Consider the following 26885-nt stretch of genomic DNA (forward strand, 5'->3'; position numbering starts at 1 on the left):
TCTACATAACATGGTTTACTCTCAGAGCTCTATGGCATGATTCAGATTTATTAGAGTCATTGTTCTTTTCAATTCTTTGTGTACCACAGCAGACCTTAACTGCTAATACTTACAAGACATGTAGCTACTGTGAATTTTGATAGATTGTTTTTATCTGTAAATAATAGTTGATGGGCCAGTGAAAATAAATGGTGTAAGCATGAAACAAAATGCTTTGAATAGTTGTTCTTTGAACTGGGAAGATAATATTTATTGTGCAGATTATCCAGTGAAAATAGAAATTGCATTGCAGTGCATTGCATGTGTATAATATTTACACTTCTCTACTGCCTTTTAGCTGGCAATATTAAGACACCTGACAGATGTCAAATGGAACTCATAAATCCCATGTAAAATAAGTAAAGGAGAAATAACAACTATTTTGATCTCCATGGATATTTCTCTTCCTCTGCATGGAAACTATTGAAGGTTGCCCATTAGTTGATAGCTTTTTAGGACAGGAAGTATAGCAAATTGAAATTACACAGGGAATTAAATTAGATGGAATAACATTTCTTAAACTGCAGTCTGGGGTCATAATGCCAGGTTAACCTAATGTCTACTCCTATATTCAAACTCATCATAATAGTAGTTTTCCCCCCGCCCTTCTTTTTTCCCTTGATTTCTCAGTGCCAGTTGTTGAAAACCTTCAGAACTATTAGATGATCTGCTTTTGTTTCTGCTCGGTCTCAATTTGTACTAATAAATTCAGCATTAATGCATAATTAATAAATGTTTCTGCTTCTTTCCCATACCTGAGGAAGGTCACTTTGTGCCTAGAAGCTTGTCTAAAATACCTCCCGACTATTGAATAAAATATATTACCAAGAAAACGCTTCGTTCTTTTAGTGCTAATATGTACTTTTAAAGGCAGATTTATTTGGGACTGTAGTTCAAGCACATCTGTAGCTCTCAGTAGACTTTTTTTGTTTGGGCCTCTTGCTATGCCATCATTCATCTCTGGTCCCATTTACCTTTAAATATATACATGAGATACATGTATAATGTTACACCATTACATGTATAAAAACAGATTCTTATATCTCAACCTTGCCTGAGACACCCTTTCTTTCATGTACTTCCAGCACTCATTTTAACCTATGCATATTCTCTTGCATGTAGACAAGTAGACCTCATAGAGGAAGTCTTGCATTCGAAAGCTTGCCTAACTCTATCCCACCTATGCAGTTGGTCCAGTAAAAGATACCATCCTAAGAAATCCTTGCTTCTTTCATGCAGACATACACATCTATCACCTATCAGCTCTGAACACTTTGTAGATGTCTCCACTCCTTTTCCCAAAATTTCAAGGAAGAGTTGTAGGAATTGCAGTAGTGGGAATTGTAGTTTTCCCTGCTTTACTTTTGGGGGGCCACATTGTCTTTTCCCTTTTCCTTTCCCTTCTTGGTTAGCATTGGTTTTGGGGATGGTGGAAGGAGAAAGATGGGGCGTGAGAAAGGCGAGGGGGCTCTGTTTATCATTTCCCCAATGGGAGAGGTGAGCCAGTTGTCAGAGTTCCTACCAGCTGCCAAGGAAATACCAATTAATATGGACCCCACATATTTGCCTGCCTCTCTCATCTTTTTCTTGTTGAGGCTCCTTCTTGTCAGTAAAAATGGAAAATGCCCTGTTGAGATGCATGGGGCATTTTGCATATCTTGAAGGTTATTTTTGGCTGTTCATAGTCACTAGTGGAGAGCTCAACATCAGTTATACTTTGTCTGTGCTCTCAAGCTTTTTCTACATAACTGCAGGGCTTTGGTGTCCCCATTCCTAATTAAAAGCTGAAATTTTGAAGTGATCTTCATACTGTAGAAGGCAGGACCTTAGGAACGTCCCTAAGGTGCCTTTGTCTTAATCTTACAGTGTTTACAAATGCAGAATTATTTATCCTAGTGTTGACAAGTCATTATGATATCAGTGACCTGCCTGAATACTTGTTCGTGACTCTTATTAAAAAGTCCTTTTATGATGGCATATAACCAATGTACTCAAAGGAGGAGACAGGTAAGAAATAATGTGAAAAAAGAAAATGAAGCTTCTGTTTTAATGCTAGTAGTTCAGTTGTTAGAAAATATAGGTACATTGGTCATGTCTACACGTGCATTTTCGCGGGCTTAAATTTACTGCACGGTATGTTACTGCAAGGTAAGCAGGAATAGTCTGGCATCTACATGTGCAGGCATTAAAGTACATTAATGCTGTATGTGGACTGACTTGGGACTAAAGTTAGTCCCAAGTCAGTCCACACACACAGTGTTACTGTACAGTAAGGCATTACTGCGCAGTACCTAATCGGTCTACACATGCATTACTGTGCAATAACTAATCAGGCATAAATTTGATACCTGCATGATGCAGGTATCAAATTTGCACTCAAGTCAGTGTAAATCACCATACTTACTGCGCAGTATGGGTATGCACATGTAGACACGTGCCCATACTGCGCAGTAATTTCAGTTACTACGCGGTAAATGTGCATGTGTAGATGCACCCAGTAAGAGCAAATTCTAGGTGGTTTTGTGATTTAATTTCCTGTGACTAGTCTGTGAACAGCAAATCGCTTGCTTTATTATGTTTGGACTGCTCAAGACTACTTTGAGAAAGGTTCATCTTCTGTTTACCAGGTAAGAAGGTTTAAATCAGGAGGAGGCAGAAAAAGAACAACAATGAAATAAGTAGGAGAAGCAGCTTGGTGCAGCCATGGCTGGTGAATTCTGATTGGTGGAGTGGATGAAGCATCCCACAGGAGTTGGGTTTTTGCAGCCAGCCAGGAATTGGGGTGGGGAGGGGCGGGGGAGGGAGTTTCAGCCATCCGGGCACTCTGGCCAGTAGCGGGGAGGCTGCAAACTCCCTCTGCTTCCAGCTGGTTGCAACCCTCCCCCCCACCCGCCTACTGCTGCTGGCTGGCTGCAAACCACCCCGCTCTCGCTCCCATGGGATGCTCCACCTGCCCCACCAGTCTGAGTTCACCAAGCTGCGCCTGGCTTGGTGATGAAAAATGTGTGTAGCATTTGTGTAGCAAGAATCTTAGATACATCTCTGCAGTTGCCCAGGACACAGCCATGCAGATGGTCCTCTTTCTTTGTTTCATTTAGTCACAAAATCTTTCAGGATTTGGAAAAGAAGGCCCAGTAGTGCCATGGTAAATATCAACATGTAGCGTGATTGGCTAGAATTTGATGGTTTTGGTGACCATCGATCCTTCCAGATCATGGTATACGTGTGAAAGGTCACCCAGGCCTTCAACACATATGCATATGCAGGAGTATGGAGGAGTGGAGGGTGCTCAGACCTTACATCCCCCCTTTAGGCCATTTGAGACAGAATGCAGAAGCCAGACTGAGTCCAGACATTTGATGCCTCTATGGTTGTAGTTGTATAAGTGTACGGAAGTCAAACCTGAGTCTCCTGTGTGGCAGACATGGATTCTACCTCTGAAACACAGGGGACTCCAGTGGCTAGAATTAAAATGTAGACAAATATCAGTATCACCACTGATCAGCAGAATTTGGTTTAAATTTTCAAGTTGTCTCTAGAAAAAAAATTCTTAAGAAAGAATGGCCTGTTAGCCCATTATATTTGTAAGCTGAGAGAACATGTCCTCATCTGACCCAGTGGCTTTGTATCTTGATTTACACATTTGTTTTAGAAATGGAATAAACCGGATAAACTCACTGGGCGTGTCTACATGTTCATTAATGGACTGTAGATACTGCACATTAAATTTAGTATTTGGATAACTAAGTATTAAATCAACTAATTTGCGTTACTTCACAGTAGCAGTGGTGCATGAGTTCGTAGTGATGCTTACTGTGAAGTAGTGTATTAGCACGGTTTTTGCCTGGCATGCTACTGTGCAGTGTTATTAAGCTACTGTGCAGTTAGTGTCTCATGTAGACATGCCCACTGAAACACAAAAGGAAGCCAGCACATGCAAGTCCCCTCTCAACATTTCTTTCAGTTCAGACAACTTGGTTTGTACCATCTCTTTTGAATACGCTTTGTATTTTTAAAGCAACTGTTTAATTTTTGCAAAGTAAAAAGATCATTCTACCATCTTTTAATCCAGCTTTGAATAATTAACCTTCTTGATTTAGGTAAGTATCCCCTTTCAGAACATTTTGGAACATGCCTAAAATTAAACAAGCACATAAATATAACCTTGAATAAGGTCTAAAACTTTGGATTGGATTTAACAGAACACTTCCCATTCTGGAGTGTTCTCCCATGACTGCAAACTATAACCTGTCAGATGTGATGTTAACTGAGATATATTTTTCCTTTGATACAGCTTATAGCAATTGCTGCAAGCTAAAAGGACTATATACCTCATTTTAAATAATTCTGTTAAGATAAAAATATTACCATAGTTATTTGCATACCTTATGTTCCTTCTCAAAAAATTAGCCATCCAAAACTGAGGTGCATGATTTAAAGGAGGAAGCTGATTTCTGTACTGAATTTAAGCAAGGAAGTTGATTTCTATGTTGGATTGGAGGTATGGGGACACCAGTTCATCTGCAGCTATGACGGGGTTAAAGCCTGAGCTTTGAAGCTTGAGGTAGAAGGTGAGTGACATTGAGTGTGTCTACACGAGACACTACTGCACAGTAGCAATGAATCACTTAATCCAACTCATTGCTACTATGCAGCAGTGTTGGAAAAAAAGCATAGGGACAGTGCTGCTCAGTAATGCTGGCTACAGTGCAGTCATTTAGTACTTGTTTATGAAAGTACTAAATTAATGCACAGTAACAACTGTGCAACTGTTGATTGTGTAGACATGGCCACTGAGAACAGGAGTCCAACCCTCTTGCATGTACCTGGGAATATTCAGCCATGATAAAACTGCTGTGGCAATAACATATTACCAAAACCCCTTGCTTCTTTTTATGTTAATATGCTAATGTGTTTTGCCTTCTGAAACATGGTATATATCTTATTTGGGGGCATCTGTATGCAAGAAAATACAGTAAGTATGAAGCAGTCAACCTTTCTTCACCATCAATTACTGATATGAAGTATCTTCAAGGAAATCGGGGAGGGTGAAATTATTATGAGGCAGCCATGTGAGTACCAGAGGCAATTTAATGAAGCCTTAGCCATATGTTATTAATAAGGATGTGACAATTTTCTGATCTGAAAGACGTGTTCCAGCAGGAGAAACAAGGATTCAGTCTAAAAGTAATTTCTGCTTTCAAAAGTATTCTGAGAATATAACTTCTTTTAAAAATTTTCTTTGGCAATGGTGTCCATATTGTGGTTGATTTGTCATAACTATGTGATATTATTGGAAATCCTTTAATCTGAGAACATGTTTATATATATACTATATTGATTTTTTTCTGGAGTTAAGAATAAGTAATTAAAAAGAATCCAACCCTCCTTTTATTTCTCCTGCAGATTGCAGATAGTATGAAGCCCTTACGCCCTTACGAGTGCTTCGACACTCTGAGACAGTTTCTAGAGCATGATGGGCATGTCTTACGCTTTTACTGTACATGGGATGACACTGAGTCCATGTTTGGGGTGCCACGAGAACTTATTCTACACTATTTTTTGGCTGACGATACTGTTGAAATAAAAGAAGTGCTATCAGCGAACTCGGGCCAAGATGCTGTTCCACTTTTTCTCAAAAGAAATAAGCTACCGAAGGTGAAGAACGAAAAATGCATCTTAGTTTGAGATCTTTTGTTGACTAAGAAAGCTTAAATGCGGTCCGGGGAAAGGTGCTTAGGAATATAATGTTCCTTACAGTGCTCTGTCAAAAGTACCAAGAATAACCATAATTTTGTGATTTGTTTTTACATACACATTGATTGATGTAACAACTGGAGAAATTATATAAATAGTGAAGTCTGGGCATGTTATACTCAAAATAAAAAAAAAAAAAAGGATTCAGATAAGAGGGAGCTAAAAGCTTCCATCAATTTTCTTTTCCCTATATCAGTACAGCAAAAACTGGAAAAGTCTGAATATGGCCCTACAGTCCTACATAAATTAGTGTAAACTGATAGAAACCAGTGTTGTTAAACAAATATAAAATTGCTATAGATCCAGAAGTTGACCATAAGATTTCCTCCCAGCTCTTTTGGAGAAGTCCAGTTGCATGGGTCAGAAATATGAATTATTTCTAACAATTATAATATGATTGTTTAAAACTGAATTCTTAGATTAAGTGATTCAAAACAAATTGAAGGCAAAGGGAGTAATTTCACTGATGTCAGTGGACATTAGATCATGCCTTTAGAGAGGCTCTACTAATTACCTTTGGGCTGCCATAATTTATATAATAATGTGAGTGGAAACCAGTCAGCCCAATTCACTACTGTGATACTCCAGTTTTACTGATGGCTAGGATTATATCAGCCTAAGGCTGTACTAACACACAGGTGATTTTTTTTTTCCCTCTTTTTTGCATGTGCTGCTAAAATTTTTCCTTAATTCTTTGAGGCCACAGATGTGCATGTTCATGATGCTTTGCAGACCAATTGAAAAACAAAACCAAAAAAATCAAAACTCAGGCTGGAGGAGCTGACAGTCCGAGAGCCTGATATTCCAACCAGTCCTGTGTGGGTAGATGCTATGTTATCATCTTAGTCAATGGACATTAGTGAGATAAAGGTAGTTAGCTGTGTTAGTCTGAAGTCAGGCAAAAGATTTGCATCGTATCAACTAACTAAATCAGAGATATATATAGCATAAGATTTTATCAGCTCAAACTCCCTTCATCAGATACTGGATGTGTCTACATGTGCAAATGATGTGCAAGTAATTTACTCAAAAGTAAACTACTTGTGAGTAAAGGTTCCCAGGTAGGTGTCTACATGTGCAGGGAAGTGGGAGCAGATTTTCTGCTAATGGCATCAAACTGCTCCCACTTCCTGGGGTCCTGCAGTGGGCCCCTGTCACCACGAGGGGGAGCTCTAAGCCCCCCCTGGGTGCTAGTCCAGGGGCTGGCAGGGAGCACTGGGCCAGGACACAGCTGTCTCTTGGTGGGGCTGGGACATTGCACCCTGCTCCCAGGGGGGTTGCCTGCTTCCAGGGCAGGGACAAAGTCCCCCTGCCCCGGCAGCAGGCAGCTCCAGGCCCCAGCTTCCTGATACAGGGCAGGGGACTTGGAAAGAGCTGCAGGGGAGAGACAGGTCCCAGCCCACAGACTACATCATCACTGGACAGAATAGCATGGATTATAACATCCAAGGTTCATTCACCAGCACCTCTACTAATGTATATATGACATCACCTGCTTACAGTGCCCCTCTGCTGTTTACATTGGACAGACAGTGTGATCCCTATGTGTCAGAATGAATGAACGCCAATGTGACATCAGTACCAGAAAGACAAGGCCTGTGGCAGAACGCTTTGACCTTCCTGGATATTCCATCACTGACCTGAGGGTGGCTGTTCTTAGGCAGCAAACTGTTAAAAAACAATTTGAATGGGAACTTGTGGAACAAGAAATCATCCATAGACTGAATTGTGTTCAGTATGGTTTAAACAGAAACCATGGATTTTTCATCCCATTACCTGAATTAGCTTTTATGACTCCTTTGTTCCTATGGATTTACTGCTTTATTTTTTGAATCTCCCAGCATTGCCTCCCTCCCCATTCTTTCCTTCCTCCCTTCTGCCTTTTGTATCCAAATCACTCTTTCCATTTTATTCACTGCTTTATGCTGGGCTGGTGCTTTCACAGCATCTGATAAAGTGAGCTTGAGCTGATGAAATCTTATGTTACATATATTTAGAGGAAGGCCAGCAATAGGTGGCAAACTATGGAGTAGTCTATAGGAGTAGCTGAGTTTACATTCAATGATGGTGAAATCTGATTTGGTCATCTGCATATATTGTTAATTCTTCATCTTTTAAAAAATAAAATATATTTTGCATGTAATTTTGGGGTAACTTTAGAAGGAATTACTAGTATAAACATAATATCTACTGTAGAACATGAAATTGATAGTCCTTATAAGAGAACAAGGCTGAGTAACTTTATTGTATTTGCCCATTGCCCAGTACAGTTCAGCCACAATCCTAGCTTTTACATCCTACCAACAACAATAATAGTCTTTAGGACAGAATTTTTATAGGCATGCTGTACTTTATTGGTGCTAACTTTGCATTCCAATTGCTTTATAAAAGGAGATTTTGCCTTTGGGTACCCATTAAATAGGTACTTTGCGTCGGTCTTTCATTAGTCCCATGGGATGCCCATGCCCGCTACGGGACAGGGAAGTCCGGGTGAGGGTGATCCCCTGCCCTCCATTGATGCTGACTTCGTGAAGGAACATCTTGAGAAGCTGGATACCTTCAAGTTAGCCGGCCCTGACAATCTTCACCCCAGGGTACTCAAGGAGCTGGCGAGCATCATAGCCCAGCCTCTAGCATGGAACTTTGAAAACTCTTGGCGTTCTGGTGTAGTGCCCGAAGACTGGAAGAAGGCCAATGTGGTGCCTATCTTCAAGAAAGGGAGGAAAGTGGATCTGGCTAACTATAGGCCCATTAGCCTGACTTCTATCCCCGGGAAGATCTTAGAAAAGTTTATTAAAGAGGCCATCCTTAATGGACTGGCCGACGCCAACATCCTGAGGGATAGCCAGCACGGGTTTGTTGCGGGTAGGTCTTGCTTGACCAATCTCATTTCCTTCTACGACCAGGTGACCTATCACCTGGACAAGGGAGAAGAGATTGATGTCATATATCTTGACTTCAAAAAAGCCTTCAATCTGATTTCCCATGATCACCTCTTGGAGAAACTGGCCAATTGTCGCCTTGGGTCCTCCATGATCTGCTGGCTGGAAAATTGGCTCCAGGGTCGGACCCAGAGGGTAGGAATTGATGGAAGTCACTCATCATGGTGTCCTGTGACCAGTGGGGTCCCCCAAGGCTCTGTCCTTGGACCCATACTGTTCAACATCTTCATTAATGATGTGGACACTGGAGTCAGAAGCGGACTGACCAAGTTTGCCGATGACACCAAACTTTGGGGCAAAGCATCCACACCAGAAGACAGGCGGGTGATCCAGGCTGACCTGGACAGGCTCAGCAAGTGGGCGGACGAGAATCTGATGGTGTTCAACGCCGATAAATGCAAGATTCTCCACCTTGGGAAGAAAAACCCGCAGCATCCTTATAGGCTCGGCAGTGCTATGTTGGCTAGCACTATGCAAGAAAGAGACTTGAGGGTCATCATTGACCACAAGATGAACATGAGCCTGCAGTGCGATGCTGTGGCTAGTAAAGGGACCAAAACGCTGGCTTGCATCCATAGATGCTTCTCAAGCAAATCCCAGGATGTCATTCTCCCCTTGTACTCGGCCTTGGTGAGGCTGTAGCTGGAGTACTGCGTCCAGTTTTGGGCTCCACAATTCAAAAAGGATGTGGAGAAGCTTGAGAGAGTCCAGAGAAGAGCCACGCGCATGATCAGAGGTCAGGGAAGCAGACCCTACAATGACAGGCTGAGAGCCCTGGGGCTCTTTAGCCTGGAAAAGCGCAGGCTCAGGGGTGATCTGATGGCCACCTATAAGTTTATCAGGGGTGACCACCAGTATCTGGGGGAACGTTTGTTTACCAGAGCGCCCCAAGGGATGATGACTAGGTCGAATGGTCATAAACTACTGCAAGACCGTTTCAGGCTGGACATAAGAAAGAATTTCTTTACTGTCCGAGCCCCCAAGGTCTGGAACAGCCTGCCACCGGAGGTGGTTCAAGCGCCTACATTGAACACCTTCAGGAGCAAACTGGATGCTTATCTTGCTGGGATCCTATGACCCCAGCTGACTTCCTGCCCTTTGGGCAGGGGGCTGGACTCGATGATCTTCCGAGGTCCCTTCCAGCCCTAATGTCTATGAAAGCTATGAAAGGGTATAGCTACACGGTACATTACAGTGTTCAGGGAACAACAAATGAACTAATGAGTACTGGCAGCTGGTTAGTTACCTTAGCACAATATTCTGTCTGGGCCAATTAGCTCTGCTGTTTGGTTGAGTATATTAGCCCAGGAGGAGTACCATACCTGGTTCTTAAAAAAAATGACGGGTTCCATTCATCTATCCAATAAATGGGGACCTACTGAATTCATGATGGAAGCAGACTGTGTATCAGCTCCTTTAATCTTGAAGGTTCCCCTGTGCCCCCCACGTCCTTGATTGGTGGAGGGGCCCGCTGCTCACAGCTCACTCCTGATCGGCAGGGAGGCAAAAACCGCAGTTTTAAATATGGCGCTGTTTTTGCTGCTTGCTGCTGATTGGCCAAGGGGCCTTGGCAGCCATATAGTTTGTTGCTGAGTGGCTGGGAGGCAAACACAGCAATGTATTTAAAACTGTGGTTTTCACTTTCCCATGAATCAAGAGTGAGCAGCAAGCACTGCAGAGTGTGGCGGGGAGGGCAGGCACACAGGGGAACCTGCAAAATAAAAGGAGCTGCCACATACCCCACTCCTGCCATGAATTTGGTAGGTCCCTAACAATAAATCTAAATAATAATAACTCAAGCTATACTGCTTCTGGTACACAAACTAGTTCACTCAGAGCTGTCTTGAGTCTTTCTACATAGTGCTGTCTTATGCTATTTGATATACCTAATAAGATTAAAAGTATCTTTGGAAATGTATACTGGAAATTTAGTATCATAAACATGTCTTATGTTCATTAAAAATATTATAAAAACAGTCTGGTATCAACTGTAAACCTACAGGTTCTGAGATTACTGAGCTCTTCATTTGTTCTTCGTTGTAGTTTTTAACAAGTATTTTTCTTTGCAGTATGCTCCAACTGGGCTGTATCCACCTGGTGCAATCACAGATCGCACTGTTCTCAATGTATTTGGAGGTTTAGTAGGAAACAAAGGACGTTACATTCTGGACAATCGTAAGGTCAGCTACTATTGACTGCTGCAGGCTGTCGAATGTAATTATGGTTGCTTTTTATGAATTCTAAAACTGTTGTCTGAAACAAAAATGGTCATTTGTATGAGGATGCCACCATTGTAAAATGGCTTAAGTTAGCAATGTTGAAATTTAGTAGGCAGTGTTTGTGATTTTTTTTTTTTAGCTTAGAATGGGGTAAAAGAAACCTATCAAGTGAAATATGAAAAGTTCTTTTTATCAAACATTAAAAATTCCACTTTTTTACAGTTCTGTGTTGTTCTGAGACACACACATCTGCTTTATAAATGCTTTTTTCATTAGACAGGGGCAGTGCATCAGGAGTTTTACAAAGACTGTGACCTAACCATAGGGTCAGTGATCAATGTTTGGGGAAGGAAGATCATACTCTGTGACTGTGATGAATTTACCAAAGAATATTATCGGAAAAAGTATGGCATCAGTGAGTAGTGATATTTATTGTTCTTTTTGTACCTATTTTAAAAGAGGTATCTTTTTAGAATATACACTTTAAGCAATATAATCTCTTATAAGTAGTGAACAACAAAACAGTATTTTTGTCAGGGCCCAGTAGAGATGTCTTTCATCTTGATCTAATTAGTTACCAACTCAGATTTGCTCACTGGCAGTGACTACCTCTGTTTATGTGCAACTGTTGCACATAGATGCCAGTATCCCCTCCAGCCCCCTTTATGGAATACCATATTGGGATCAAAGTGCAGTCAGTGTATTGGTGGAATGAGGTAGTGCTGTAGAACTAAGACAACAATGAATGGCTAAAGAATTTTGGAAGAAGAGGCCACCTTTATATTTCTCTGGAGCCAGGCCCACTCTTGGCACATAGCTCTCTGGATGTTGACTACAAGCATTGAATGCTGCTTTCCACATGCTCATTGGCATGCGGACACAGCTACATTGAAACAAACACACCAGGCTATAAACAAGATCCTGCTGGAACATGTTGTTGCAGTTAAGACTTTTCATGAGATAATGGCATCACTGAGTAAGACATACTGTGTTGGCTTCCCCAATTGCAGTAGAGTGATAAATGGACACAGCTGATCATTATGTCTTTACAAAACAATGAGGCCAAATATTACATAACTGTAAAGGCTGTTTCTCTACTGTAATTCTTGAGCTGGTAGGCAAGTCTTATAAAAAGGCAGAATGACATGTTGTTTCATAGGATCATACAGCTGGAAAGGGGGTCAAAGGATCACCTAGTCCAGGAGTGTGAAGCATATAACCCACAGGCCAGATTCAGCCCACAGAGTTGTCATTAGCCCAAGGAGCTCTTAGAGAGGCTGAGGAGTCCTAGAATTTGGATCCAGCCTGAGAGGCCAAACCAGTTTGACACCCCTGATGTAATCCATCCCCCAAGATCAGTTAAAGTTACACCAGCTCTCATAGATATTTGCCTAGCTTGCTAATGAAAACCTCAAATGATGAGATGTTCTTATAGTTAGAAAGTTTGTCCTAGTAGCCAATTACTTCTGATACTGTTTTTGGCGAACACAGAGACAAAGCAATCACTGCCTGATTTTACAGATTATAGTTTCATAGTTTCATAGTTGGTAGGGTTGGAAGGGACCTGAGCAGATCATCAAGTCCGACCCCCTGCCATGGCAGGAAAAAGTACTGGGGTTAAACGACCTCAGCAAGGTGTTTGTCTATCCTCCTCTTAAAGACCCCCAGGGTAGGAGCCAGCATCACTTCGCTTGGAAGTTGGTTCCAGATCCTAGCCGCTCTGAATGTGAAGCAGCGCCTCCTGATATCTAGTCTGAATCTGCCCTCTACCAGTTTGCGACCGTTATTTCTTGTCACTCCTGGTAGTGCTCGGGGAAACAGGGACTCCCCCAATGCCTGCTGGTCCCCTCTGACTAGTTTGTAGACAGCTACTAGATTCCCCCTCAGCCTTCTCTTGTGGAGGCTGAACAGGTTCAGGTCCCTCAGCCTCTCTTTGTAGGGCCTGCCCTGCTGGCCCCTGATCATGCGGGTGGCCCTCCTCTGGACCCTCTCCATGCTGTCCACATCCCTCCTGAAGTGTGGTGCCCAGAACTGGACGGAGTACTCCAACTGCGGCCTGACCAGTGCCGCATAGAGGGGGAGGATCACCTCCTTGGACCTGCTTGAGATACATCTGTGGATGCATGACAAGGTGTGGTTGGCCTTCCTGAGCACGTCCCCGCAGTGTCGGCCCATGTTCATTTTGGCATCAATAATGACTCCAAGTTCCTTTTCTGCCTCTGCACTGACGAGAAGGGAGTTCCCCAGCCTGTAGGTATGCTGCTGGTTCTTCCTCCCCAGGTGCAGCACCTTGCACTTGACAGTGTTGAAACCCATCCTGTTCTCATCCTCCCACCCCTGTAACCTGTCTAGGTCCGATTGCAGCCTATTTCTCCCTTCTAGTGTGCCCACATCCCCCCACATCTTAGTGTCATAAGCAAATTTGAACAGGGTGCTTTTTACCCATTCGTCCAAGTCACTGATGAAGGTGTTGAACAGTGTGGGTCCGAGGAACGAGCCCTGGGGGACACCACTGCCCACATCCCTCCAGGTTGAAAATGACCCGTCCACCACCACTCTCTGGGTGCGGCCCTCCAGCCAGTTAGTGACCCATTTGACTGAGTAGGTGTCGACACCACAGTCCCCTAGTTTTTTAATGAAAATGGGGTGGGAGACAGTGTCGAAGGCCTTCCTGAAGTCCAGAAAGACTACATCCACTGCTACCCCATGCATCTAAGGATTTTGTGACCTGGTCATAGGAGGCCACCAGGTTGGTCTGACAGGACCTGCCTCTAATGAACCCATGTTGGTTGCCCCTAAGCATAACCTCCCCTGCTGGCCCCTTGCAGACATGCGCCAGGATAATTCTCTCAAAAAGCTTACCCAGGATCGAGGTAAGACTGACTGGCCTATAGTTTCCTGGGTCCTCCTTCCTCCCTTTTTTTGAAAATAGGAACCACATTGGCCCTTTTCCAGTCGTCTGGCACCACACCAGAGCACCACGAATGCTCATAAAGCCATGCCAGGGGTCCCGCAATGACCTCTGCTAATTCCCTCATTACACTGTTATGCCCTCTCCTTCAAATTATTCTCTTTTCTACTCCAAATGAACCCAAATCTTTCAATGTTTCCTTGTAGATTGTTTTCTAACTCTCTTATCTCTTGTTCATTTCTGGACTCTCTCCATTTATCACATAATCTTAAAGTGTGAGGCTGAAAACTGGACAGTGTACTCCAAGTCTCCCATCAGTGCCAGATAGTTTCTTACACACATACCAGAAAAATCAGTGGCATGTGCAAGGATGGTCAGAGCTATAATTCTATATAGTCATATTCCAGACATCTTGCTGCTACCAATCTTGTCAACAGAGTGTAGAGCCTTGCACAAAGATGCTAAATCCTGCTGACCTATTGTAAGCTCAACAGGCCTCATAAAGATATGACCTTCTAGACAGAAGAGACAAGAGGTGGTTACAATGCAGTAGTGTTGCACGCTGTGGATAATGCTAAGAACTGGTAGGCTAGCAAAAGAAAGCTCAGTCTGGGGTTGTATTTTTGTTGTTTGTGAATTACCGACAAATTCAAATGCTAGGAAGTTTGATGGCATGTAATTTGTATATATTTTATTTGAAACAGAGCGGAAATACCACATGCTTTCAGTGGGCATGTCTACCTATGCATTTACACTGGCTTAAATTTACTGTGTATATAGGCAGAGGGAGAAATTTTTTTGTGGGGGGGCTGAGTGCCTGTGTGCATGTGCGCCCCCCTGCAGAAAGCCTGCAGGGAAAGGGGGAAGGGCTGTGGGGGTGGAGTGGGACTGGGGCTGTGCCAGGCTGCACCCGCTGGATGAGCTGTTGGGCTCTGATTGCCCCATGACCCAGCCCAACTTTGACAGCAGTGTGGCGCAGTGCCATGTGCCTCGCTACAGTGGTGGGACTTGCATGGCACCGGGCTGTGCTGCTTTTGATGGTGGCAGCGAGATGCGGAGGCAGGGAGCAGGCAGAGCCCAGCTCGCAGCTGCAGCCTGCCCTTGCCCCGTGCAAAGATCGGGGGGCACCCCCCCAGGCTCGCTGGTGCCACGCCGTGCCTCTGGAGGAGCTGCTGGGCTCCAGTTGTCCTAGAACCACCCCGGTCAGGGCCCCATTCACTGTGAATGGGGCCTTGGTTGGGCCAGGTTGGGTCATGGGACAATTCCCACAGTGCAGCAAGGAGAGGGGCAGGGGCAGGGGTGAATGATTTGCTTCTGTCCCTAGCTCACTGACTCCTGCACTGTGGGGGTCTTGATCTGCACCCCCAAGCCCAGGTAAAGAAACTTACCTGCCTGCTGGGCCAGCTGGGATCCTGGCTGTGTGCTGCAGGGTACCTGAGTGTGTGCGTCCCTCCCCTGCTGCTGCAGCAGCCTGTGGCCGGGCTGACTTCTGGCCAGATCTGCTGCCCCCTGTGCTCCGGGGGGCTGAGTCCAGTTAGCCCCCCGCTTCTGCCACCTATGACTGTGCGGTAAATTACTGCGCAGTAAGCGGGAATAGGCTGGTGTCTTCATGTGCAGGTGACCTGGAACCAAGTTGAAGCCAGGAGAGGCAGCCAGCCAGGAGCCCTGGGGCTGGGCTTAGGCCAGCCCCCTAGTGACTGGGCAGACCCAGCAGGAAGGCCTCCTGGCTAACTGCACAGTAATACATCTCCATGTGCGTTACTAGACAGTAACTAATTGGGCATAAATTTGATACCTGCATCATCATTGTGATTGTAAGTTGCTGTCTTACATTTACACTTTTTTGTTGAAGTTTTGGGAAGGACCGGCATTTCTTTGAATCTCTTACTTCATCAGGTGTTAAATACTGCTAGAAGTAGCCCTTTAAGAGAATGAAGTGTGGTATAGGCTTCTTTTGAATGATTATGATAGTCAGAATATTTCCAGTATTTCTGCCTGTTTTGTTCTTCATAAGATTTTTGAGAAGCAAAGGGAAATGTTTTAGAGGGTAAACAACAGTAAACATTGTGCTTCCCTTTAACAGGATGATTAGTATTATGATCATGGATAAACGCACCATTGCTATGAAAGCAATGGAAATCACCTCAGTATGGAACATGACCTGCTTATATTTTGCTAATGCATCTGCAGAAAAGGAGAAAAATAACTGAACTCTGCTATGGTCATACATGTACTGCAAACAATACATACCCAGAGGAGATTTGAAAAGTACTCATGAATTTGTGCCTAGAAGGGCTATATTTATCCTTTTCACAGAATGTTGTCACAACATAAAAATATTTCCTTACTGTCTGTGACTTCAATGCTAAGAAGTGTCTCCTTATACATACAATAATCAACACTCTTTGGTAATCACTATGCATTTAATATGCAACATGTCGGGCACGTCTACACGTGTTGTTAATGTGAAGCAATAAAAAAGCAATAAACTGGCACAGTTTTCACCGGTGTTTATTATTCCTGGGCACCATGTTTACACATGCACCCAGGACTGAAGCATGTTGAGCCAGGTCAGAGCCAAGGGGTCAGCCTGTCCATCTGGGGCTGCCCTGATCTGGCTCAGTGTGCTGCAGAGGGGCTGACTGAGCACCAAGGTGCTCCAGCGTGGGGCCACTGGCAGGCAACCCCGACACTGAAGCACCCTTGTGCCCCAGCCAGCCCTGTCAGTGTCTACATGTGTACTGTGGTGTGCTAAATAACTCTGCTGTAGGATGTTACTTGTGTTGACAAGCACTAATCTACAGTGGCATTTATTTGTTTACTGAAGCCTAATAGGGTTGCACGTGTAGACACTGAGACTTTACCGCAGAGCTAATTAGGCAGCTCCACAGTAAACGTTTCATGTAAATGTGCCCACTGTTTCACATTGTCCGCGACCAAGGATATATGACCTTTGGTTATTCCTTTAAACAATAAAAGATTTGGATTGAAAGTTCATCTCTCTGTCTCTGAACCATGCAAGGTTACTGTATGATTCTGCTTTGGCTGGATAGACAGACAGATCTCTCTTTGGGAAGAACTCAGCAAATGTTACTCTTGACCTGTTACTTGTTTTCAGTCCAAGAGAACTGCAGTGATCTTTATGCCCACATTAAATCTGGAAGCAGGAAATGAAATCTCGTGGTAAAAAAATGCTCCTTCTGTGCCACCAAATTGCTCTTGAGGAGTTCAGGGTGCCATGCCATGCTAAGGGGGCTCTTTTCTTGCTAGTTCGTATCTGTCCTAGGTCTTGCTTTCTTGAGTAACAGGTATTATTTTTTATTATTACTATTATACCGAGTGACTGTCAGCATATGATATGCAATGAACTGGATGGTGTTGGTTCATTTCCTAGTAGATCAGCGATCTGATCACAAGAACTGGCACCAAGTTTGGTATCCTTGAATTGCTGTGGAGACTCTCACTAGTAGAGATGTTCTGCCAATTGAGGCAGCCTTGTGGGGGCAATGACAAGTGGCCATGCCTTTCCTGACCTATCTAGACAGAGAACTTCATGGTCCAAGGCTTTCAGTTCAGCCTTTATCACATTAAAAATATTTAATTTAAATTAAAATTTAATTCACATTAAGCCATTAAGACATAAAAGAGGGAAATATGTTTTTTTCAAAACAGGTGTGGATAATTTCCTTGAAAAATAGAGTTCCTTTTAAACATGCAAATTGGCAGCCCAAATGTTGCATTGAAAAGCAAAAATAAAAAGGATGTTAAATTCAGAAATGCACATACGAGACTAATGCATTAACTAAGCTCTCAGGCATGCACAGAAGTAAGTTTAACAGATTTCTTTCAAATGTTTCTGTAGATAAATCCTGAACATTCAGTGAAAACACAAACATTGTAGATTTAAGTGAGACCTGTGTTGTCACATTCTGTATTCTCTTCAGAGAACCAGGATGTACTGAGAGAATTTCACGTGGAGAAGAGACAAAACTATTTTGGGGCTGTATTCTCCACAATTTAAGGGAATGTAGATACTCTTAAAAAACACTGTGAAACTGGAAGCAGGAGAAGAAATCTCACACTTGTTAGTATAATGCTCCCTCTCTGTCATCAAATTAGTTTTGAGAAATTATTTTTGGATGTTTGGAGGATATTTAGTGCATGCCATTGATTCATATCACTTTCACTTTTACTTGTAGTTCTCCTTTATATTTCTAGGAGTATTGTCATCCATGTGCACTAAAATAATTATAGTCTCCTGCAAGTTGATGCCTCTTTCAGCCTGTCTTAGGGCAGGGCATTCAACCTCTGAGCAGCTGGGACCACTGCATGCCATACTGGTTGTGGGCCCTGGAACACGCTGTGCAAGCAGCTGGACCTCTGGGCTCTCTCCCGTGATGGTGCTGTGCCTCAGAAACCCTGGCTGCCACAGGAACACGAGCAGTGGGGGCATGTGGCAGCCAGGAGGGAGCCCAGAGGCTTCACATTAATCCCTTGTGGGCTCAATGTGGCCTGCAGGCTGCCTGTTGGACAGCTCTGTCTTAGGGACTGGCTGCTGCATCAGTGTCTAATGATGCCGGATATGCTCTCTGTGAGGCACGTATAAATAATAAAATGATGTTTTGTATATATTCCATGACATATGGATGACCTTATGCTCCAGTTGAAGACATGCTATTTACAAATGTGCACAGACGAAACTTCTGCTAAGCTGTATTGCTGCAGTCTTCCAGGACTATGAGAGAGAAAATATGAGATCAGTGATAACAAATCACTTGACTGTTAAGAAGCTGGTTGCAAGCACCTAAATTATAGACCACACAAGAAAATCGTGTAGTTGCATGGGAATGATCTCTACAATGATTTTTATGAACTAGGTCATGGCAAGTCAAAAGTGGGAACCTCAGTCTGACAGCTGTTATATTTTATTGGCATTGTGACTTATAAGTACTGTTTAGAAGGCCACAGAGCAACCATGTAAGCTGTTGATTGTAGGTTAAGCTGATTTAAAGAGATATACAAATGCTGGGTAACCTAAGTAAGTAAATCTAAATTGAAGAGTTATCTTTGTCTCATCTAGTATGTATGCACTAGGTGGCACTGTTGGTATGCAAGAAAGATCTTAATCAGCGTTCCATTTGTTCTAAAGGTCCCTCAACTGATATACATCAGTACTAAGAAAAAGGTACATTATAAAGCCTACAGTTCTTTTTAAATTAAAAATTATATGTCTAGTCATCTTTTAATTCTAATTCTAACAAACCTATCTCTAGTTGCTTTTTTATCTCTCTGCGTGCAGACCGATGTACACAGAGTTTATTTTAACAAAAGTTGCATGCATAATTCGTCTCATACTATGAGGAAAATTTCTTTCGAGGGCTTGTTTTTCCAAAAACAATATTTAGAAAATAATGTTTTGCCACATCATTACTTATAAATGGAGAGTAATCTGTTGCAGTGGGGCTTTTTGGTCTGACAAGTGCTTTGAAAATTTCCAAGCAGAAGCCTTTCTTTTATGTATGGACTTGAGGTTTGAGCTCTCCAAACTAGTACTGTCTAAACGTGCTGTATCACAGAGGCAATGGATAACTACTGAGGAAAAAAAATATTGTTTTTTTTCCCCTTATTCCAGACAAAAGAAGTAATCAAAAGAAGTTATTAGCTTCGCCTACAATATCTTGTTCTCAGTAGAAATAATTGGCTGAAGAAAGATGAAGGTGCTTCTTGTGTTCAGGCTTTGTACTTAAGAGAATTCTGACATCTAAATTCATTCATTCCATAGTTTTCAATCTCAGATTTGTTTCTGATTAAATCTAAGTTTAAAAGAGAGTAAGTTACTATGATCTTCTTTTATTAAGAAGTTTGAAACATGGAGATTGACAAGCTAGTTCAGAGAAAGTTTGATCTAGCCTAAACTTCACTCTTACCCTCTATCAGTGCTGTAACCAAAACTATATTACACTAATATTAGGATTGCTCCATATAAAAATGTAATGCTTATTACATTATTTTAAACTTCCTTTAGAACTGTGTTAAATTTTACCATTTTTACTGCATGCATTTTTTCTGATTAAAAGAGTGGAGGAGAATATGGCACTACTGTATCTCTCTGGGTAGAAGAGGCAAGACTTGGGAGAAAAAATACTTCCTTCTTTAGGGTCATTTTATATTCTGCCTTTATTAGGGCCTTTAGTTCTCTTATGGATTAGGAGCTTGTCCTTCGTCATCCTTCAGGCTGGTGATTTATCTATTGTGTGTTTACCTTAATTTCCAAGCAAATATCTCTGTTGTCAGTGTCAATGTACTTTCCTTAAACAGGGGGAAAAGCAGAGATAGATATAGTGTCACCAGTAGGTCCCTGGCTGTAGGCTGGACACCTCACTGGTGCTTGGAAACTGTAATAATGTAAAACGCAGGCTCACAGAAAAATGAGTGGTACATTAGAGCAGGCTGGGATGTCCCAGCTCAGGTCAGAGGTGAGCAGGCAGGCCATAGCAGAGAAGAAGTGCCTGCCACCAAAGCTCCCCATTCACAGACTGGGTCCAGTGGCTCTGCAGCTTGGATCCCACCCTCAGATTGTAGGTTCCTGACTCCTGCATTAGCACATCAGAATTGTTACTGGCTGTAGAAAGCAGGGTGGACGTTAGGACACTCTTGATATGTTGAAGACAGATAGTTATTCATCATGTTTATGTTGTAAAAGGGATCATCCTAATGGGGTAAAGCTGATAAATGTGTCTTGACTGAAGACAGTATTTGAGAGTGTAGGATAAACTAATGTTAAAGCTTAAAAAGTCTCGCTATGGGTGGCATAAGGGATTAATTTTATTGGCATTTGAGGAAGGCTTACTTAAACTTTTTGAGTTTTTATACAATATGTGGAAATCAACAAAAAGCAGAGGGAAAAGTCTACAAATACATTTTGAAATAGTGGTACAATATCCATGGGTGGAAACTGAACGTGTTTTTAAAAATATGTTTTTTTCCTCCATCCATTTTGAAGTACCGTTTGTCTTTTTGAGATGTATGCTTTTCTACCAAATTTGACATGTTGTGGGTGGAATCCCAGCCCTTTTGAGGCAATGATGGAAATTTTGCCATCAACTTCAATGGAACCTGGATTTCACCCAGGGAGTAGGTATGAAGATGAGAGGTGCTCTGTTGAATGCGTGTTAACAAGAAACATGCAGAATCTTTAATGGACTAGCATAATCTGAACAACAAAAACAGCAGAAAAAAAATCTTGTTGTCTTTTTTTTCAGAGGATTTTACTCCAATTCCATACAAGGCTCTGCATCCTCCAAAAATAGAAAGGAAGTTTCCACCATACACTGGATTTGGGTCTGAAGAGGATTCTCTTTGTTCCTGCTTGGGTCTGTTTCCCAAACCTCCACAGAAAGATTTCAAGAAGTTCATGGAGAAGGACAGGTATTTTAGAGAGAGATCATTTCAGTCAGTTTCTTTCATTTCTGATTGTGGAAGGGTAGGGATGTTAAGATATCAGTGGAATTACCAAGGTCACCTGGCTTCTAAGTGTTAGCAACAGACTGTTCTGTAACATAGGCTACTAATGTCTTCTGTGAAAGTAGCTCCTCTGCCCCCTGCCCCATTGACTTCAGGGGGAATTTAATCAGGCCCTCAGTCCAAAAAAAGAAAAACAAAGCCAAAAGCTCCAGAAATAGAACTCCTGAGATTGCCTGGTGTTTACTTTCTTTGTCTGTTGATTTTCATGCACGCTTGTACTGTAGCACTATTAAACATTGGCACCTTTCATTTCCTTTGTGAGTTGCTTGAGCAGATGGTAGACGGTGCCATGACTTACAAGTTCTAAGTGAATAACAAAGCTGCATACCAGAACTCTGAGGTCCACTCGCCCTCTGTATAGTTTTCAGAAAAGGAAAATGCTATTAGTAGATGACTTAGTAATATTCTAATTCTGTATATTACTACTGTGAATCTTTTTAGACAGTAATATCTGCATCTTTAAACTTACTTATGCTGTTTTAAAAAATTACCAACTGGAAAGATAATCTGGGTAGATTTACAGGATAGAATCTTCATATTGTTTTTTGTTCACATTTTATGTCTGAAAATTAATACATCTAATCATGTCCCCTCCCCCAAGAATTTTCTGGAAACAAACTTTGAACTTGGTTGCAGTTTAACTGGAATTCAAATTCAGTCCAGATCTGTAGCAGAGAAGCAGTTAGTTTGCCCCTGGACACTTCTGTCTGACTGAGCTTGACTGACTCCATTAATTTAAGGAGAAAATGATTTTTTTGGGGGGGGAAACAAGGGAAACTCATACCACTTGAGCCCAGCCCTGTCCCCTGCAAGTGGCTCTGGGTTCGGTGCTTGGCTGGTGTGGCTGGGCTTGGCAGTCAGCAGTGCCACTCACAGCAGATGGGGCCAGGCTTGGCGCTTGGCTGGCATGGCCCAGACAGCGTTGGTCACAAGGAATGGGGACACGCCAGCTGAGCACTGAGCCTTGCACCACTCACAGGTCAGGGATGGGTCTGGGCTTGGTGCTCAGCTGGTGCAGCCCCACCCCCTGCAAGCAGTGCTGCTTGGGCTGCATGTGCCAAGCACCAAGCCTGGCTTTGTTTCCCCTACAAGTGGCGCTGCAGCCTGTGTCCACCCCCCAGGTGCCTGGCCCACAATGAGGGTACACAGGGGCTAGTATAAGTCGACCCCATATTTCTGATCCAAAAACTTAGGTTGACTTATACACTGGATCTATAAAATTCCTAACTTTTTGGATCAGAAAAATGGGGTTGACGTATACACTGTGTTAACCTATACACCGTGAAATACGGTAATTTATTTCACCAGTCAGGGGAATGCTTTTCCAAGTGATGAAAAGTTTCATCACAATGTGTACCTAATTCTATTCTTCTTCTGTCCTATTAGAAATGGCCTTGAAAGTAATGTGCTGCGTTTTGTTGCAATACTTATTACTGATAATCCCATTGACAAGGGTCGGAAGTTCATCATTTCTTATTTTCTGAGTGATGACACACTTTCAGTGTTTGAGACCACACAGAAAAATACAGGTAAGAGACAGTAATCCTTTAGAAGCAGTTCCAACACTGTTCTGATTTAAATTGGGAGGGGTTATTAAACACAGTCTACCCCAGATTAACTCTGTCTATTCAATTTCAGCACTAACATATTTGGTCCCAAAATTCTATACGGTGACAAAAGACCTATTTTTTTTTCTTATCTTAGTCTCTCCACTCTTGGCAGTGATGAATCCACTTTCTTCAGACTAAGTGCTGCTCTGGCACTAGTCTGGGGACATCAGCAGTACTGATAGGATAACGATCTAAAGGTGTTCCTAGCACACCTGGTACCATAACTCCTCCTCTTAGAGAAGACTCTTCAGCCTTTTCTTCAGAGTCTTTCAGTGCTAGAAAGGTGTCACTGGTATATTCCTTGAGAGCCAGGCAATGTATTTCTGAGAGGGAATGGAAATCTGAATGTTATTATGTTAGACCGAGAAACTCAAAAAAGAATACTAACTCCTTGATACCTTCCCCCTAAGCCATTTAGCCCTTTATACCCCCTTTTACAGGATTCATTGGAGGATGGACCATGTCATGATCAGGAGGCCAATGACTGCTTCCCAATCTTCACCTAGACCCCCTTGTACACCTTACAAGGCAGCTTTACTACCAGATTGGTGTTCCCCTCTGCCAGCTGAACAGATTGTTCATGTTTCTGAGGACACATGTCAAGTGAAGCACCATCCTGATTCAGTTCTTCTGTTCTCGTCTCTAGATAGAGCTATAGTCCTGAGTCATCTACCTCTACTTCAGATGGCTTTGAGATGGTCCAGGTCCTATCATGGTTACTTTGGTAAAGGAACCCTGTAACAAGACCCTCTTTGGTCCCCATTACAAAGAACTAAGGGAAAAAGGGAAGGGCCTTTTAAGAGGGACAACCCAGCTTGGGAGTCCCTACCTTTGCACAGAAATAAGGGAAGCAAGGCCTTTTCTCAGTGACCCAGGCACTGAAATAACATGAAGGCAGCCATGCAGGGAAGCTAAGTGAAAGGGCTGGTTTGGGTGAGGACCATAAGGTTTTCATGTCAAATGATGCCTGTGTACAGACCCCCTCCCTTACTTCCAAAGTCTGCAGAATGTTGCTTTCCTTGTCATCAACGACTGTGACATTAGGTTGGGGAGTCCATTTGGATGATCGTCAGATGCTAGCCATATGGACTCAGTGAACTGGATTCCACATAACATCTTGGAGCCATTTATCAAATGTATACAGAGTTGCACTTGCTGCTGAAAAGATCAGCGAGTCGAATCATGATGCTAATGGACAATCCAGCAGCCATGTCTGAAATAAGCAGGGAACAAAAAGTTCTACTTCTATATGTCAAGCAGCTACATATCAAAAGTATTTTGGTATCAACCAAAAAAAACTTTAAAAGCAACCTTTTAGCACCTAATAGCATTACAACACATGGTGATAGACCACTTCACCAGACAGTTTTCAACTGACCACAGGGTTGCACATAAGTCAAGACTCATTCTCAAGTAGAGCTATCCTTCTGCTCAAGATGGGGAAGAGCTTCATAGGCTTCATAGGCATTAGGGCTGGAAGGGACCTCGGAAGATCATCGAGTCCAGCCCCCCGCCCAAAGGGCAGGATGTCAGCTGGGGTCATAGGATCCCAGCAAGATAAGCATCCAGTTTCATCTTGAAGGTGTTCAATGAAGGCGCTTGAACAACCTCCGGCGGCAGGCTGTTCCAGACCTTGGGGGCTCGGACAGTAAAGAAATTCTTCCTTATGTCCAGCCTGAAATGATCTTGTAGTAGTTTGTGACCATTCGTCCTCGTCATCCCTTGGGGCGCTCTGGTGAACAAACGTTCCCCTAGATACTGGTGGTCACCCCTGATAAACTTGTAGGTGGCCATCAGATCACCCCTGAGCCTGCGCTTTTCCAGGCTAAAGAGCCCCAGGGCTCTCAGCCTGTCATCGTAGGGTCTGCTTCCCTGACCTCTGATCATGCGCATGGCTCTTCTCTGGACTCTCTCAAGCTTCTCCACATCCTTTTTGAATTGTGGAGCCCAAAACTGGACGCAGTACTCCAGCTGCGGCCTCACCAAGGCCGAGTACAGGGGGAGAATGACGTCCCGTGATTTGCTTGAGAAGCATCTATGGATGCAAGCCAGCGTTTTGGTCGCTTTACTAGCCGCAGCATTGCATTGCAGGCTCATGTTCATCTTGTGGTCAATGATGACCCCCAAGTCTCTTTCTTCCATAGTGCTAACCAACATAGCACTGCCGAGCCTATAAGGATGCTGCGGGTTTTTTTTCCCAAGGTGGAGAACCTTGCATTTATCGGTGTTGAACACCATCAGATTCTCATCCGCCCACTTGCTGAGCCTGTCCAGGTCAGCCTGGATCATCCGCCTGTCTTCTGGTGTGGATGCTTTGCCCCAAAGTTTGGTGTCATCGGTGAACTTGGCCAGTCCGCTTCTGACTCCAGTGTCCACATCATTAATGAAGATGTTGAACAGTATGGGTCCAAGGACAGAGCCCTGGGGGACCCCACTGGTCACAGGACACCACGATGAGTGACTTCCATCAATTACTACCCTCTGGGTCCGACCCCGGAGCCAATTTTCCAGCCAGTGGATCGTGGGGGACCCAAGGCGACAATTGGCCAGTTTCTCCAAGAAACGATCATGGGACACCAGATCGAAGGCTTTTTTGAAGTCAAGATATATGACATCAATCTCATCTCCCTTGTCCAGGTGATAGGTCACCTGGTCGTAGAAGGAAATGAGATTGGTCAAGCAAGACCTACCCACAACAAACCCGTGCTGGCTATCCTTTAAGATGTTGGCGTCGGCCAGTCCATTAAGGATGGCCTCTTTAATAAACTTTTCTAAGATCTTCCCCGGGATAGAAGTCAGGCTGATGGGCCTATAGTTAGCCGGATCCACTTTCCTCCCTTTCTTGAAGATAGGCACCACATTGGCCTTCTTCCAGTCTTCGGGCACTACACCAGAGCGCCAAGAGTTTTCAAAGATCCGCGCTAGAGGCTGGGCTATGATGCTTGCCAGCTCCTTGAGTACCCTGGGGTGAAGATTGTCAGGGCCGGCTGACTTGAAGGTATCCAGCTTCTCAAGATGTTCCTTCACAAAGTCAGCATTAATGGAGGGCAGGGGATCACCCTCACCCGGACTTCCCGGCCCTGTAGCGGGCAGGGGCGTCCCATGGGGCTGATGAAAGACCGACGCAAAGTACCTATTTAATAGGTTGGCTTTTTCCTGGGCGTCAGTTGTCAGTTGCCCCATCTGGTTCAGCAGGGGTCCAACGTTGCCCCTGCTTTTCCTCCGGCTCCCCACATATCTGAAAAAGGACTTTTTATTGTCCTTGATGCTCAAAGCTAGCTGGAGTTCAGTTGCAGCCTTGGCTTTCCTGGTCTGCTCCCTACAGGACCGGACCAGTGCAGAATAATCCTCCTTGGAGGTGACTCCCATCCTTTGTAGGCCTTTCTTTTTAGCCTCAGGAGGTCTGCTAGGTCCCTGGAGAGCCAGGGGGGCTGCTGTGCCCTCTTGCTGCCTTTCCTCCGAGATGGAATAGACTTAGTTTGTGCATTGAGGATCGCTCCCTTGAGGAGCAACCACTCTTCTTGAACTCCCCTCTCCCTGTGGTCACAGTCCCTTAGGGCCTCACTGACAAGCCTCCTGAGCTTGTCAAAGTCGGCTTTCCTGAAGTCAAGGACTTGCGTGTTGCTGACTGACTTGCCAGCTTTTCGGCGGATGGTGAAGGTGATCAGCTCGTGGTCGCTGTCACCCAGCTTCCCATCGATCACTAGGTCGCCGACTAGGTCCTCCCCAGTAGCCAGCACCAGGTCGAGCAGCGCTTTGCCTCTCGTTGGCCCATAGACTTCTTGAGTCAGGTAGAGGTCATCCACGCACGAGAGGAAGCTCTGCGACCGCTCAGATTTTGCTGAGTGATCCTCCCACGAGATGTCTGGGTAATTGAAGTCAC

The 26885-nt window shown here is 43.6% G+C and overlaps 1 protein-coding gene across 4 annotated transcripts in view; it reads left to right on the forward strand.

Moving 5' to 3' along the window:
* Positions 1 to 26885, forward strand: part of EFHC2 (EF-hand domain containing 2) — a 95742-nt gene that overhangs the window by 26565 nt on the left and 42292 nt on the right. For all 4 annotated transcript variants that reach the window (XM_019487225.2, XM_006267114.4, XM_059720788.1 and 1 more), the window contains 5 exons: positions 5446 to 5697; positions 10808 to 10918; positions 11234 to 11372; positions 21131 to 21296; positions 22779 to 22921. In XM_019487225.2, coding sequence (XP_019342770.1) covers positions 5446 to 5697; positions 10808 to 10918; positions 11234 to 11372; positions 21131 to 21296; positions 22779 to 22921 — 811 coding nt within the window. The remainder of the gene's footprint in view (positions 1 to 5445; positions 5698 to 10807; positions 10919 to 11233; positions 11373 to 21130; positions 21297 to 22778; positions 22922 to 26885) is intronic.

This window comes from Alligator mississippiensis, chromosome 1 (genome assembly GCF_030867095.1).
Source record: "Alligator mississippiensis isolate rAllMis1 chromosome 1, rAllMis1, whole genome shotgun sequence".
Classification (NCBI taxonomy): domain Eukaryota; kingdom Metazoa; phylum Chordata; order Crocodylia; family Alligatoridae; genus Alligator; species Alligator mississippiensis.